Source organism: Theobroma cacao, chromosome 10 (assembly GCF_000208745.1).
Source record: "Theobroma cacao cultivar B97-61/B2 chromosome 10, Criollo_cocoa_genome_V2, whole genome shotgun sequence".
NCBI classification, from domain to species: Eukaryota; Viridiplantae; Streptophyta; class Magnoliopsida; order Malvales; family Malvaceae; genus Theobroma; species Theobroma cacao.
In genome coordinates this window covers 14,122,119-14,135,784 of record NC_030859.1, presented here as the reverse complement: position 1 = coordinate 14,135,784, position 13,666 = coordinate 14,122,119, and the positions used below count along the sequence as shown (strand labels likewise).

Genomic DNA, 13,666 nt, shown 5'->3' with positions numbered 1-13,666 from the left:
TTTTTAGTTTTGAGAACATTTTCAGCTTTCCCATTTTCTTCTAGATATACCCGTTTGTTAAATGAAGCCCTTGTAAAGATAAACTAGAAATAAAAAATTTAGAGAAAAAGCAGCTAGCAAGGGAAGCTATTAGCGGAGTCTAAAGTTTGTTGGGAATTTTTGCAAGTTTGAAAACAATCTAACATGACAAGAAAAATTGATGCAGCAGGCATTTCAGAGGACGTAGCATTTTATATACTGAGGTGGTGAGAGTAACCTACTCCCAAAGTAGATGTCTGCTCGCCTGCTTTAACATAGTTAGAGATTCTTTCTGCAACTTTCTTAAAACAAATCACTCGGAATGATTCACAATTTCCTACCATTGCATCCACTAAAAAAGACAAACTATCATATGAATTACTTCGAAATTTTCGTTTTCATTTTCAATTTAGGCAGAAATAGCACAAATGATGATGGTGGTCACGAAGATGTTCAATCCGAGTTGGAATCGTGCCTCCTCTTTTCCTTATCCTTCCTCCGTCTTTTCTTTTCATATGAATCATGAGATTCACGCTTCTCGTGTCTCTCACGCTTCTCGTATCTCTCACGCTTCTCATGTCTCTCACGCTTCTCGTATCTCTCACGCTTCTCGTGTCTCTCACGCTTCTCATGCTTTTCCTGTCTCTTCTCCTCATGCTTCCTTCTCTTCCTGCTGCTTTCATCCTCTGATTCCTTTTCTACAGTGTTGGTGGTTGATGGCAAGTGTTCATCCACCTTGACCGTCTCAGATGAGGCTTCCTTCTGACTGGAGGGAAGGGTACTTGGATCTTCCCATGGGCGTGGCACTCTGCAGCATGAACAAAGGAAATGGAAAAAGGGACCAAATTGTAACCAATAATGTTAATAAAGGACATTGCACCAGTTGTTTCTATTGTACAATCAAACATCTTGTGACCTTCTTAAGATAATATAAGTTTGCCACATACCTTGAGAAACCAAGACCATGGACTCGTGCTGCTTCAGCATGGCCTGCACCCAAGTCCTCTGCAGTAGAACCCCGCTTCACAAGTTCCGAAAGCTCATGCTTATCAAGGCGATTGCCTTGAGGTTGACTAGAACGTTTAGGAGCCAGTCCAAGAGCCTCCCTCATAGCTTGCTCCTCCTCTTCCTTAACTCTTCTAATTTCTTCACTTAGAGCCTCCACATCTGATCCCCCGGATTTTTTATCTCTTGCATACCAGTGCAGATCCTTCCCTGTAATTGAAACAGAACCTCTTCATGCAGAGCCAGTAGGCTTTCATTATAGCAAAATCTCAGAGCACCAAGTTTTCCAGTAATGATACAAAAACAACAATACCAGACAGACACAAATAGTAATATTATTGACAGATCATCTAATAATCACAGTAACATGTGAAGAAAATAAGTTGCTTGCACCGATGCATCCAAGGTGTCTGTCTCATTTTACAAGTTGAATATATAGAAGTTGGCATTTAATATATCATTAAAGCTTTTGCTTCTGATTCAATAAAATACAGGTTAAATATCTAGTACATCAGTACAACCTTTTGCATCCTATAAAACCCATAATTGACATACTAAAGGCCCAAATAACAAATTTTACTCAAAGAAGAAAAGGAGGGAGGGTGGAGGAGGGAGAGAGAAATCAGCTATACAAAAGTTTATCTTCAGCAGCCTTATAACCATCAACGTATAAGTAATAACGTTTTATTTTTTATTTGAGAACTTCACAATAAGGTTGATTTTCTAGAAAATATTTTAAAGTTGAAAGTAAGTTTTCAGGACAACCTTTTAAAGCTAAATTGAACTTTTATTCTTGGTCAAGGTAATTATAATGACTTTCTTTTTCACTTCTTTCAGAGGGATTTTCAAAATTGTATTCCATGACATCATAGATTATCTTCTAGTCAAGGAGAAAGATCTAAATCAATGTATTGTGTTGTGTACTATAGTTAAGAACAATTGGATTGGTAAACGATTCTTCACTAAGAGGGAGACCGTTGCACACGAGTAATCGACAAGAAGAATAAAAGGTGAAAGGAGAATTGGGTAATTGTGCTCGAGTATCTTGTGGTAGCTGAGAAATGGGTAAGTCCTAAGCTGTAAGGTATGTCAGGGTTATTTGTTATTTGATGAATGAAAAAAAAAGATTCCCCAAGAATTGTTATTTCACGTATAATTATTTGCCAATTTCATACCACTTCGTCTCAATAGCTCAGACACTCTAAAACAACCAATACTTCACAGAAAAAATTAATGTTGATGAGTAAAATTAAATATAGGAAATGATGATTGACCTTGTCCCGACATTTATTCATGACTATATAAAAGTGCATAGGCTGTTTAGAACCCAAAATTCTTTAAAAAAAAAAAAGAAAGAAAAAAGTGCACAATATCAGGGGGCAAAACAATCTTGAAATGACATCTTCCCTAGTACTGTATCTTTGTTATACCACAAATATGATATGAGATCATAATTAGAGGAAGGCAATAACTTAAAAAACCAAGCGACACAAATAATAATAATAATAACATGCTGATGATGATGAGCAACAAAAAAATCACACCCATCGTCAAGCTCACAAAATGCAATAGCTGTGTACTGCATGCTGGAAGAGTAAGACAAAATCATACCTTTCTGCCACCTCCCAACAGGTGCCTTGATACTGTGACCAAGATAATTCTCCCGATGTTTATCAACCTTCACATCATCCCAACTAAATTCTGCATGTCACAGGCCAATACTCATTTCCCACACTAGTGCATGGAGAATAAACACAAACTCAAATATAAATGAACAAACACAAGCACACATACACAGACATTAGGTAAAGGTAAAGTAGTAGCTGCATAGGAAATGTGCAAACAAGATGTAGAACCAAATACTTTAAAAAAATACACATAGTCGAAAATCTCAAATTCTCCAATCTCAAGTCTTAAATCTCAATATCCTAAACCATGAAAAGCACTCAAAAAATCTCAATATTTAAAATATCAAAAGCTAGTCGAAATTGAAAGATCCATCATGTCAATCCTCAGCCAAGGTGAAAGAACACTGGATCTCCATCTAGCATTTTCTGTACTTTTTATTCTCCCTTCTCCAAGTGATCAGTGCAGTATTTGATGATAGAATTGTCCTAGGTTGCTCACAGGCAACCAAGACCAAATCTAGTGTCGATGGCTCGTAATTGGAGATTCCTCTTCTCCCTCTATAACAGTGACCATCATTGCTCGTTTTTTTTTTTTTTTACTATTCTCTTCAAAAGAGATTGGAAATCGCCCACAAGAAAACCTACTTTTTATTTTAGTTTTATAGCATGCTAAACACATATACTACATATAATAAACTTTTATTTTATACCCTCAAGACTTTTAATATCTTATAAAACTGCTTTTTACAAATTACAGGACCCAAGGTGAAATCTCTTAACATCTTTAGCATTTTGTCAATAACCCCAAACTTGTCTTCTAGGAATTCAGCATATGTAGATGCATCTCAATGTCCGATCTTTTTTCTCCAATGCTATTCTCCTAAATGGTCAATTTTCACCTATGGTTATTCAAGTACTAACATTCTAATTTTATTTATACTATCAAAATCAATTGTCTATATTCATGTCTTGTATACCATCAAACTTTTAAATTTTTTCCTATGTGGCATCTCTATTTTCTTGTCATAATTTGTTATCTTCATTATTCCTATTAATCATACTTAATTATTTATTTTAATTTAATTGCCAATGTTTACACATCTTATTATAGCTACCTTGCTTCAGGCTTTTACCTTTTCAAACATTGGATAAGATTAAAGAGCTTTGTCCTCGGCAAGAAGCTTAGAGTAAGAACAACTCTAATATACAAGCTTAATGAATTCTAGCTAAAATTCAGTAAGCTGAAGGCAGAATTGAGATCCAGAACTGAAAACATTGTCATATAGGCGCATGGATATAAGGAGGATAAATGCTAGATATGCCAAATTGGAGGATAAATGCTAGCTGTACAATCTTCTCTACCCTCAGTATGCCGAAGGAGGATTTAAAGCATGAAGTCGAAGTTCGCTTCCTATTTTCAATGTCTAGGCATCTGGTCAGATAAACTTAATTCCAGATCCATTAAATTATACCTAAGTGAATAATTCATTAACTATTCTTCAACTCCCAACATGCCACGTATTCACAAAAGTTAATTAGATTACACAAGACACGCCTATCAGATTGGATGAATTTCATAATTCAGCTTGAAGATTTCTGCCATGGAATTCAAACTTATGTAGTTCCCCTGTTCTATCTTGGTAAAGCTCAAACTCGAAAATTTTCCATGTCAGTCCTGCTGCCAGCCAGCCAATTCAGGTTTCTCAGAAAAAATTGTCTGTATTATAGCTTGGCTCAGAATTACAACATATTGTAAAGAAACGTAGGAAGAAGAAAGACAAAGCAAGCTTTTGTTTCCCTTTCTCCCCTTATTAATTCAAATACAAAAGACATACCAAGCTCGAGAAAATCCAAACAAAAATAAGATTCGAGAATCAGAAAATCACGATAGCAGAAGATTAAGTATAAACGAAATTGAATCACAGAATCTAAGTGTTCATAGATTCAAAAGGAAAAGCCAAAAAAACAATTAGAATGAAGACGTAAACCCTAGAAAAATTAGAAACGCATAAACAAAAAAGGGGAAAAAGGCGAAAAACTTACGATCTCGGCCACCACGAACGCCACCTCTGGTAGGATGATACATGTTTTCTTTCTCCGAAACTCAACAAGTTCAAGAGACTTCTTCTTGCTTGATTTAATCTTCACTTTGATGACCGCTTATATTAGGGATTTGTGCTTCTGAATTAGCACACGGTTAAAGAGAGATAAAATATGCTAAGTTCAGAACAAGAAATAAACCTTTTCCATTAAATTAAGTGTGATTAATAGGAATAATTAATATACAAAAATTTAAGCATAATATTTAGAAACACTTGAGCATTTGTTTGATTGCTTGATTTAAATTTTTTTTTCAAATGTTAAAAGCATTCCTAACAATTCAAATTAATTTTTACTTTTTATGACATAGTATATTGTGACACGATAATATAATCATATAATATTTAGTCATTCTTTATGTTTATGTCAACATTATATAAAAATAAAATACCAATTGAAATTTTGAGTATTAACAATTAACTAATTTTTATTATAAAAATTTATTTGACTCAAAGTAAAATTATAAAATTTAATTATTCAAAATTGAATAGTTTAAAAACTCCTTCAAATGAAGTGTGAATTTAAAATGTTAATAATTTGAAATATATATTAATAAATTAATTTAAAAACTAAAAATTTGTAAAAATAATACTCATAACATTTAAATTTTATCTTTACACATTTATAAGAGTGATAACTTATAAAGGCTTACTTCAACTAAAGAAGCAATGATAAGTGACTAAATTTGAGGAAGATGTTGAAATATTAAATAGATAACTTCAATAGATTAAGGAATTTTGTTAACCTTGTAGCTAGAGGATGGATTTCTAGATATCAATTAGTTAATCAATTAACAATTAAAATAAACGAGTAATTAATTTTATTTCAAAATTTAAATGATTTTTAATAAAATTGTCCTTTTGTAGTTTATGATATAAAAAAGAAAAAATATATTTAATAAGTATTGAGAAAAGATATAATTTTAAAGCATAAAAGAAACAAAATGGGATGAAGAGAGACAATGGAGTGTATCTCAAAATAAATAAAATTAAAATTAAAATTAAAATATGAAAACATATTTGTTAATTTGAATGTAAAGAATGGGATGGGCATCGAGTACTCGATTAGTCAAATTCAATTATACTAATTTTGCCAATGAAAAGATAAAAATGCACTGATTTTCTCAAGTTTTGATGGTTTTATTTTTGGAAAATAAATATAAAATAAAAACTTTGCTTTCAATTGCCGACCCAATATCTAAACTTGGTGTTTGACCTGATTTGTTTGCTCTAGGGTTCTTGCTTTGGAACCTATATAAGCTATTACTTTTCTGGTATATATCGTCATTTATAAACAAAAAGAATCATATTATGAAATAAATCTTGAAAGAACAATTGTAGAAAATATAAATGAAGCATTTATATTTAGAGGGAAAAAAAGTAATTAGAGGAGTAAAAAGATTTTATTTAAATATATATTTATAAATGAAGTGAAATAGTTTATGTATAAGCTAATAACCCTTTATCTAGATTGAATTTATAAGATAAAGATAACACTTAGGAATTAGATGGATTAAATCTTAATCTAATCTAATTTACATCAAATCTAAATATAGATAACATAAATGGATATTCACAAAAATATTTATAACACTCCCCCTTGAATATCTATTATATTAAGAATATACCTCGTTAAAACCTTATTAGGAAAAAATCTCATGGGAAAAAAAAACCTAGTGAAGGAAAAAGATTACATAATCTTTTCAAGAATACGCTTTTGAAATACTACCTCATTCAAAACCTTATCAAGAAAAATCCAGTGGAAAAAACCTTGATGAAGAAAACGAGTACAGTGCATATTTTACTCCCCCTAATGACTGTATTATAGAGATATTTAAAATGATGCATTCCAATTTTTTGTACCAACTTTTCAAATGTTGTACTAGGAATGGCTTTAGTAAACAAATCTATTAGATTGTCACTTGAACGAATTTGTTGAACACTAATATTATCATTTTCTTGGAGATCATGGATAAAAAAGAATTTTGGCGAATTTTGGCAAATTTTGGTGAATTATGTTTTGTTTTATCGCCTTTAATGTCTCCTTATTTTGACTGTGCTATGCAAGCAGTATTATCCTCACATAACGTCGTTAGAATTTCTTTCTTGGTTTATAAGCCACACATTTATCGAATATATTAAGTTACAGATCTTAATTAGACACATTCATGACTTACTCATGAGTTGCTAAAATTTCTGCATGGTTAGAAAAAGTAGCAACTATAGTTTGTTTTATAAAACATCATGAAATAGCTGTACCTCCATATGTGAACAAGTAGTCTGTTTGGGATCGAGTTTTGTATAGATCAGATAAATGCCCTACATCTGCATAACCAATAAAATTTGTTTTGATGCATTTGAATAATATAAGCCTATCTATTATTCCTTGGAATTAATATTTTATCACCATATGTGAAAAACTGATTTACTATATTTTGCAAAAGAATTATCTTTTGAACTTCAAGTTCATATTGATTTGTGCGAGGATCAAACTAGATAATGATAATTCATTCTAAAAAATTTTCTTTTGCAGCTGCTTATTTTTCTCCCCCTAATGTTGGAAAAATTGTTTCATCAATGTGACAATTAACAAACTTTGTCATGAATAAATCTCCTTTTGATAATTCTAGATATTTAATTACAGATGAATATTCGTATCCAACATATATTCCTAACCTCCTTTAAGAACCCATCTTTGTATGTTGTGGTGGAGCAATTGAAACATATACCGCACACCAATAAATTGTTAGATGAGAAATATTTGGTTATTGACCATAAACCAATTGTATAAGGAGAATTTATAATAACTCGTTTGGTTTGATGCATACAAATGCTACTACATCCAAAATGGCATGCCCTTAAGCAGTCATTGGGACTTTCAATTTCATACGTTATGGCCTTCCAATAAGTTAGAAGTGTTTAATAAATAATTTTGCTAGACCATTTTGTGTATAAACATAAGCAATAGGCTATTCAATAATTATTTCAATTAATATACAATATTAAAGGCTTGAGATGTAAATCCACCAGTATTGTCAAGACAAATAATCTTGATTATTTAACTAGGAAAATGTGCTTGCAAACGAATGATAGCAAATGCCAAATTGCAAGCTGATAATACGCACACATGTGACCATCTAGTTGATGCATCGATTAAAACCGTAAAATATCTAAATGATTCACATGGTGGATGTATGAATCCACATATAACCTTGAATATTATTCAAATACGTAGAGAATTCAATCCCAACTTTAACTGGTGATAGACTTATAATTCATTTGCCTTCAGAGCAAGTAGCACGTAAAATTCATTAGATTGAAAAATATTCTGAATTTTCAATAAATGATTATATAAATTTTCAATCTCTTTTTTTTCATCATTATTGATCCAGGATGATCCAATCGGTCATGCCAAACATTAAAATCATTAGTAAACTTTTGATTTACTATGGGTTTCAATTATTCTAATATTTATGTAGTTTAATTCTGAGAACAGAGCAAATAATTTTTTTTTCAACACACATTTTCTATTTGAGATAATAGATGTAATATAGAGGTATTAAGTGTTTCTTTCATTTGTTGTCTCAATATGATATCTATTCAAACAAATATCTTTAAATCTTAATAAATTTCTTTGAAACTTAATAGAAAATAATACATCCTCTATTACCTTATTCCTCAAGGTAGTAAAATATTAGCTCTTCTGAAGCCTCCAATTAATCTTGTACTGACAAATATATGAACTGACATTGATATTTTTTATCAAGTAGGAAAAATGTTTATTGTCTTTAAATATAATGTGTGTTGTAACAATATCTGTAGGACATATATTTACATTATTGATTTTAGATCCAACAAGGTCAATATCTATATTTTTTTCAATAAAATAAAATATATACAATAAGAAACTTGCAAGTTAATATAAAAGAATATTAAATATAGAATTAAAATATATAATAAGAACATATCATTTAAATATAATGAATACATATTAAAGCATTTTCATAATATAGTTATACTAAATGTACCAATTACTATTAAGTTCATTTTCAGATATTTTTATTACTAGTCAAATGATCAATTCCTTTTTCAAGATAAGAAAATCAATAATAGATATTTTTATTACTAATCATGTGTAATCAATTCCTCTTTCAGGGTGGACAAATATCTTGGTGTGTTACATCAACTTGGCCATAATTAAACTTATCACAAGATGTTTTAATTTTCAGTGATGCTTAATAAAATTTAAGACGTACAACAAGTACATGACCAATAATCTTTTATACCACATCAATAACAATACGTTTTCTATATTCATTTTATTCTTTTCATTATTTATCCACTTTTTGTGGGTTACAAGTGTTCATTCACTTCTTGATGGGTTACCCACTTCTAGTGGGTTAGCGGGTTAAGGTATCCATCTAGTTTTGGTATGTTGAAAGTATTCATCTATTTATGGTAGATTACAAGTATCATCCACTTTTAGTGGGTGATTTACATATGATGGGTTATCCACTTCTGGTGGATTATCCATTTTTTAGTGAGTTAAGGCATCCATCCACTTTTGATGGTAAAATTATCTCTCCACTTCTAATGGTAAAATTATTCTTAAATTTAGATGATAAAATTATCCATCCACTTCTTGTGGTAAAATAATAATAAAAATAGTGATAGTGTAAATTATTATGGCCATCATAACTAGATGATATTGAATTCACTTTAAGGAATAGATAGATTCATGATTATGACTATAATTATTAAATGATGTCGCATTCACTTTAGGGAATGGAAGGATTTATAATTTTTTATTAGTAGCTCGTTTGTCGCATTTACTTCAGGGAATGAACATTCATAATTTTATTAGTAGCTCATTTGTCACATTCACTTCAGGGAATGGACATTCATGGCTTTTCATTAATAGCTATATAATAGCAAATTCACTTTCCAATCAAGGGACAAAATATATAGAGTGCTTTTCATAAATGGGCCTCAGGGATAAGGTGTTTTTGAGAATGGTCATCTTTATAATTTTAACTGTTTTTAGCCAAGAGAAAAAAAATGGACAAAATTATCCTTAATGAAACCGACTCATTCGCTAGGCTCCGCTCTTCAATCCGAAACCTATTAATGGGTCAAGTATGTCATTTATGTGGACCATAACTCTTCGATTTTCATCGAGAGACCGTACATATCCTCAGAAGTAAGTCTGTAAAAGCATTCCTCAACAGTTAAACTTCAGAGCATTTTGGCAGTAATAGGAGCCTTTTGGAGTGGTTGTTATTCGTACAAAGGTAGTTCACATATTGAGCAGTGTGAGGAAGTTGACATTACGTTGAGAAAAGTATAATATTTTTTTATGAATTTATTTATTTTATTTTGAACCATGTGGAGGTTTTTGACATAATGGTTATTGTTTGTGTTTAGGGTTAAGGTTTTTGAGCATAAATCTATACATGTTGCACGTTCATATTAATATTTTTGCTGTTTGAAATTTTTGAATATAAACATGAAAGTGGTATTGTTGGTGTTTAGGGGTGGAAAGGTGACTGGCCATGCGTGACTAGTTGATATGTATTTGTTAGGAATTTGGTTGAGGGTTTAGATGTTGCGTGAGTAAGGGCGTGCTTAGGTGGTTGGCACCTTTTACATGAGTGGATTTTGGCATGGGGTCACATTGGGGTTGCGTGATTGAAAAAGGGTTCAACTTAGCGTGACTGATTGATAGGTCATTGCGTGACTAGTTTTTATGTTATTGCGTGAATATTGTTCAAGCATGGCGTCAGTTAGTGTGTGCGTGACTCAATTAGTTATTCTTAAAATTGCGTGACTTGTTTATAAATCATTGCGTGATTTAATGTTAATAATTACGTGACTAATTGATTAGGCATTGCGTGACTATTGTTGTAGGAAATTGCACGAGTGTCATAACTGCATGAAATTTATCTGCATGGGTTTATTTTGTATTATTTTGGATCAACTGTAATGCTTTAATGTGTATATGTTGATTTACTTAATAATCCATGCTCCACACTTGGATTAATTATTCTGTTTCAAGGATGTCTAAAAACAGTAAAAAATATTGTTAGGGTTATTTTTTGAATGAGCTTATGAGGAGGGTCATTTTTCAGAAATTCCTCTAGGTTTTTTGTTAATCTACAATTATTGTATTGACATGACTAAAATGGGAATGTTATTTGTTTTATGTTGCAGATGGCTAACACAAGAACAGAGCAGGAAAACATGGAGTCCTTGCTTTGTGTGTCGAGGCGTCGGTGGGGGTTCAATGTAGGCATTAACATCCACTATAAGTGGTCGCATCTGCATGTGATGCGTGAGATGCTGTGTCAAGTGAACGAGCTGGAAAACTTTAAGAGAACATGCTTCGGGCACATGATGGATGTCGAAGCAGACAAGGATTTATTCTGCGCCAGTCTAGTGCACAATCTAATACTGTGCAGAACCAACGAACCTGACACCACGGAGGCAGAGTTATGGTTCGCAATAGGGAAAACGAAGGCCCGCTTTTCTAAGAAGGAGTTTTGTCTGGTCACAAGATTGAAGTTTGGTCCCCTACCGGCCCTAATTGTCAATCGGTACGAGGCCCTTCCTGGAGGAATTCACCTAAGATATTGGGGACCAAGGAAGGAGGTGAAGATCCAACAGGTTTTAGATACGTTGAAGGGAGGGCAGTTTCAGCAGGAGGGAGATGTGAGCAAGATGGCCCTCATCTTCATCGCGATGAATGTTTTATTCGGTCAAGACTACAGACGATCTGTGGTTCCATGGTTGTTGTCGCTGGTCGAGAACATCGACGAGTGGAATGTATTCCCATGGGGCACATATGTGTGGAGTCTGACCGTGGATTACCTACTGAGGGGTTTCGAACCTCCTGTTGAGGGCGAAGTAGAGAAGAAGCACTACAACCTCTACAGATTCATATGGGCGTTTTAGGTAGTCTACCATAGCCTAATGTTTATCATTATCATTATTCTTTTCGCATAAGAATTTATGAGGTGAGTAAAAATGTTAAGCAATTGATGTGCAATTTTGGGCATTGGAAACAATACCTGAAATCAGAAGCTTGCTCGGAAGGCAACGACAGTCCAGACAGGTTTGGCCAAGAATGCTTAAATGGCAATGTGACGAAAGGCCTTCAGGCTTCCACGCCAATATTGCAAGTTTGGAGAGAGAGGGCAAGGTGAGTAAAGAAACCATATTTTTTTATTTTATTAATTTTTATTTTGATTGTCATAGGGTAGCAAGGGTTATACCTAATGGCAATGTATGTTTTGATGCAGTTGTAGGCAGTGAGGACGTTGGAGCCAACGACAGAAGAGATGTTGACCGCGTACTGGGCGGACATTGAGGTCAATATCTCCGAGGGACAGCAATACATTCCATTATGGAAGTTTGAGGGTCGGCCAGAATTCGATCCGCAGCAAAGGAGGAAAATAATGAACCGCAAAGGGAAAAGTCCAATACAACGAGCCGTTAAGTGGAGACGCACCACAGACGATGAGGTCCATTCCGAGTGAGGTGCTGTTGAGGCACCTCATTCTCCTGGTGCAGCTCTTCATGGTGCATCTCCTGCTGCTCGTCATGCTGCTACTCCTACTGTTGATCCTCTTACTTCTGCTGCTGCCCCTCTTCTTGCTTCGAGTGCTGCCCTTCATGCTGAGCAGCGCAACCGAGCGCTGCTTTCGTAAATGATTACAAGCATTAAGGGAGAGCTGCAAAAGATGTGGACATAGTGGAAGAAAGACCTCCAGTCCTTGCAGACGAATATGGAGGTCCAGCAGTCAATGCAGTTGGAGATCCAGCAGTCAATGCAGTTGGAGATCCAGCGGGCGATGCAGATGCAGTTAATGGAATTGGAGATCTAGCGGGCGATGCAGATGCAGACGCAGTCACTGCATGAGCATATCCAGCACTCACTGTAAGGGCTGAAGGATCGGATTGTTGGTCGGCTGATCAACCATTTTGAGGTATGAGGTTTTATGTTATTCATCGCGTTTGTTATGACATGTATGATGTATACACTGTTCTAATGTGTTTGATTTTTTTGATCGTTTAGATTCGAATTTCACCTCCCGGTAGCCCGATTGAACATGATCCTGAGCCTATCCCATCTCCGGTAGAGGCAGCCCAACATTCTCAGCACACACCTTCTCCCGAGGCTCCACCTCCTTTGTCTGAGGTCGAAGAGGTATTTCATCTTGCGAGTAGTGGAACTACAACTTTCGCGTGTCCTGCTCCCGTCCCAACTCCAGCAGAGGCCCTTCCGCATGGTGAGATCAAACCTTCTGTTGAGGCTCCACCTCGACTTGAGCCCGGAGATGCACGTGTGATCTTGGCCAGCAAATACCTTCGAAGCTCGTATGTTAACCCGGTATTAGTCCAGCACAAAGCAAAGGACGATTTGAAGGACAACTATAAGTCCTTCCTGAAAAACGACGAAGCGAGGTAAAATGAAAACAGTAGACCATATTAGGGTTAACTGTAAAACCCGACCCTATAAACACATATCATGACATACATGCACTAAGTAGCATGTTATTAAGCTAGGAAAGTCCTAAGAATGGACAAAACCTGGTATTGTACCTAACAGTACACTTGAGTTGATTTAATCTCGAACTAGTTCAAATAGGAATCGTAGGATGAAATTTAATATTTTATAGTCCAAGAATGACTAAAAATGATTGTTCGGAGTTCGAGGGTTCATTAGGGGTAAAATTAAAAATTTTGATGTTTAGGGGTAAAATCGTCATTTTGCCACCTACGATAATAATTTGATAATGGAGTGAAATTTTTGACCAAGATTAACTATTTGGAGTATAATTTAATGATAGGAAGTGAAAAAGTTTAATTCTGGTGATTTCTGGAGTGTAGGGGCAAAATCGTAATTTTACCACTCGC

General features: G+C 34.0%; 1 protein-coding gene across 2 annotated transcripts; it reads right to left on the bottom strand.

Moving 5' to 3' along the window:
* On the bottom strand, positions 212-4,890 carry LOC18586807 (multiple myeloma tumor-associated protein 2 homolog). 2 transcript variants are annotated; one of them, XM_018129055.1, is made up of 5 exons: positions 4,695-4,890; positions 2,635-2,724; positions 966-1,233; positions 597-826; positions 212-560 (listed from the first exon to the last, which is right to left on the bottom strand). In XM_018129055.1, the coding sequence occupies exons 1-5, from the start codon at positions 4,735-4,737 to the stop codon at positions 472-474; spliced, it is 720 nt and encodes a 239-aa protein (XP_017984544.1). In that variant the 5' UTR covers positions 4,738-4,890; the 3' UTR covers positions 212-471. The 2 variants fall into 2 exon arrangements, with proteins under 2 accessions (XP_017984544.1, XP_017984543.1); XM_018129054.1 differs by having other exon boundaries at positions 212-826; positions 4,695-4,889.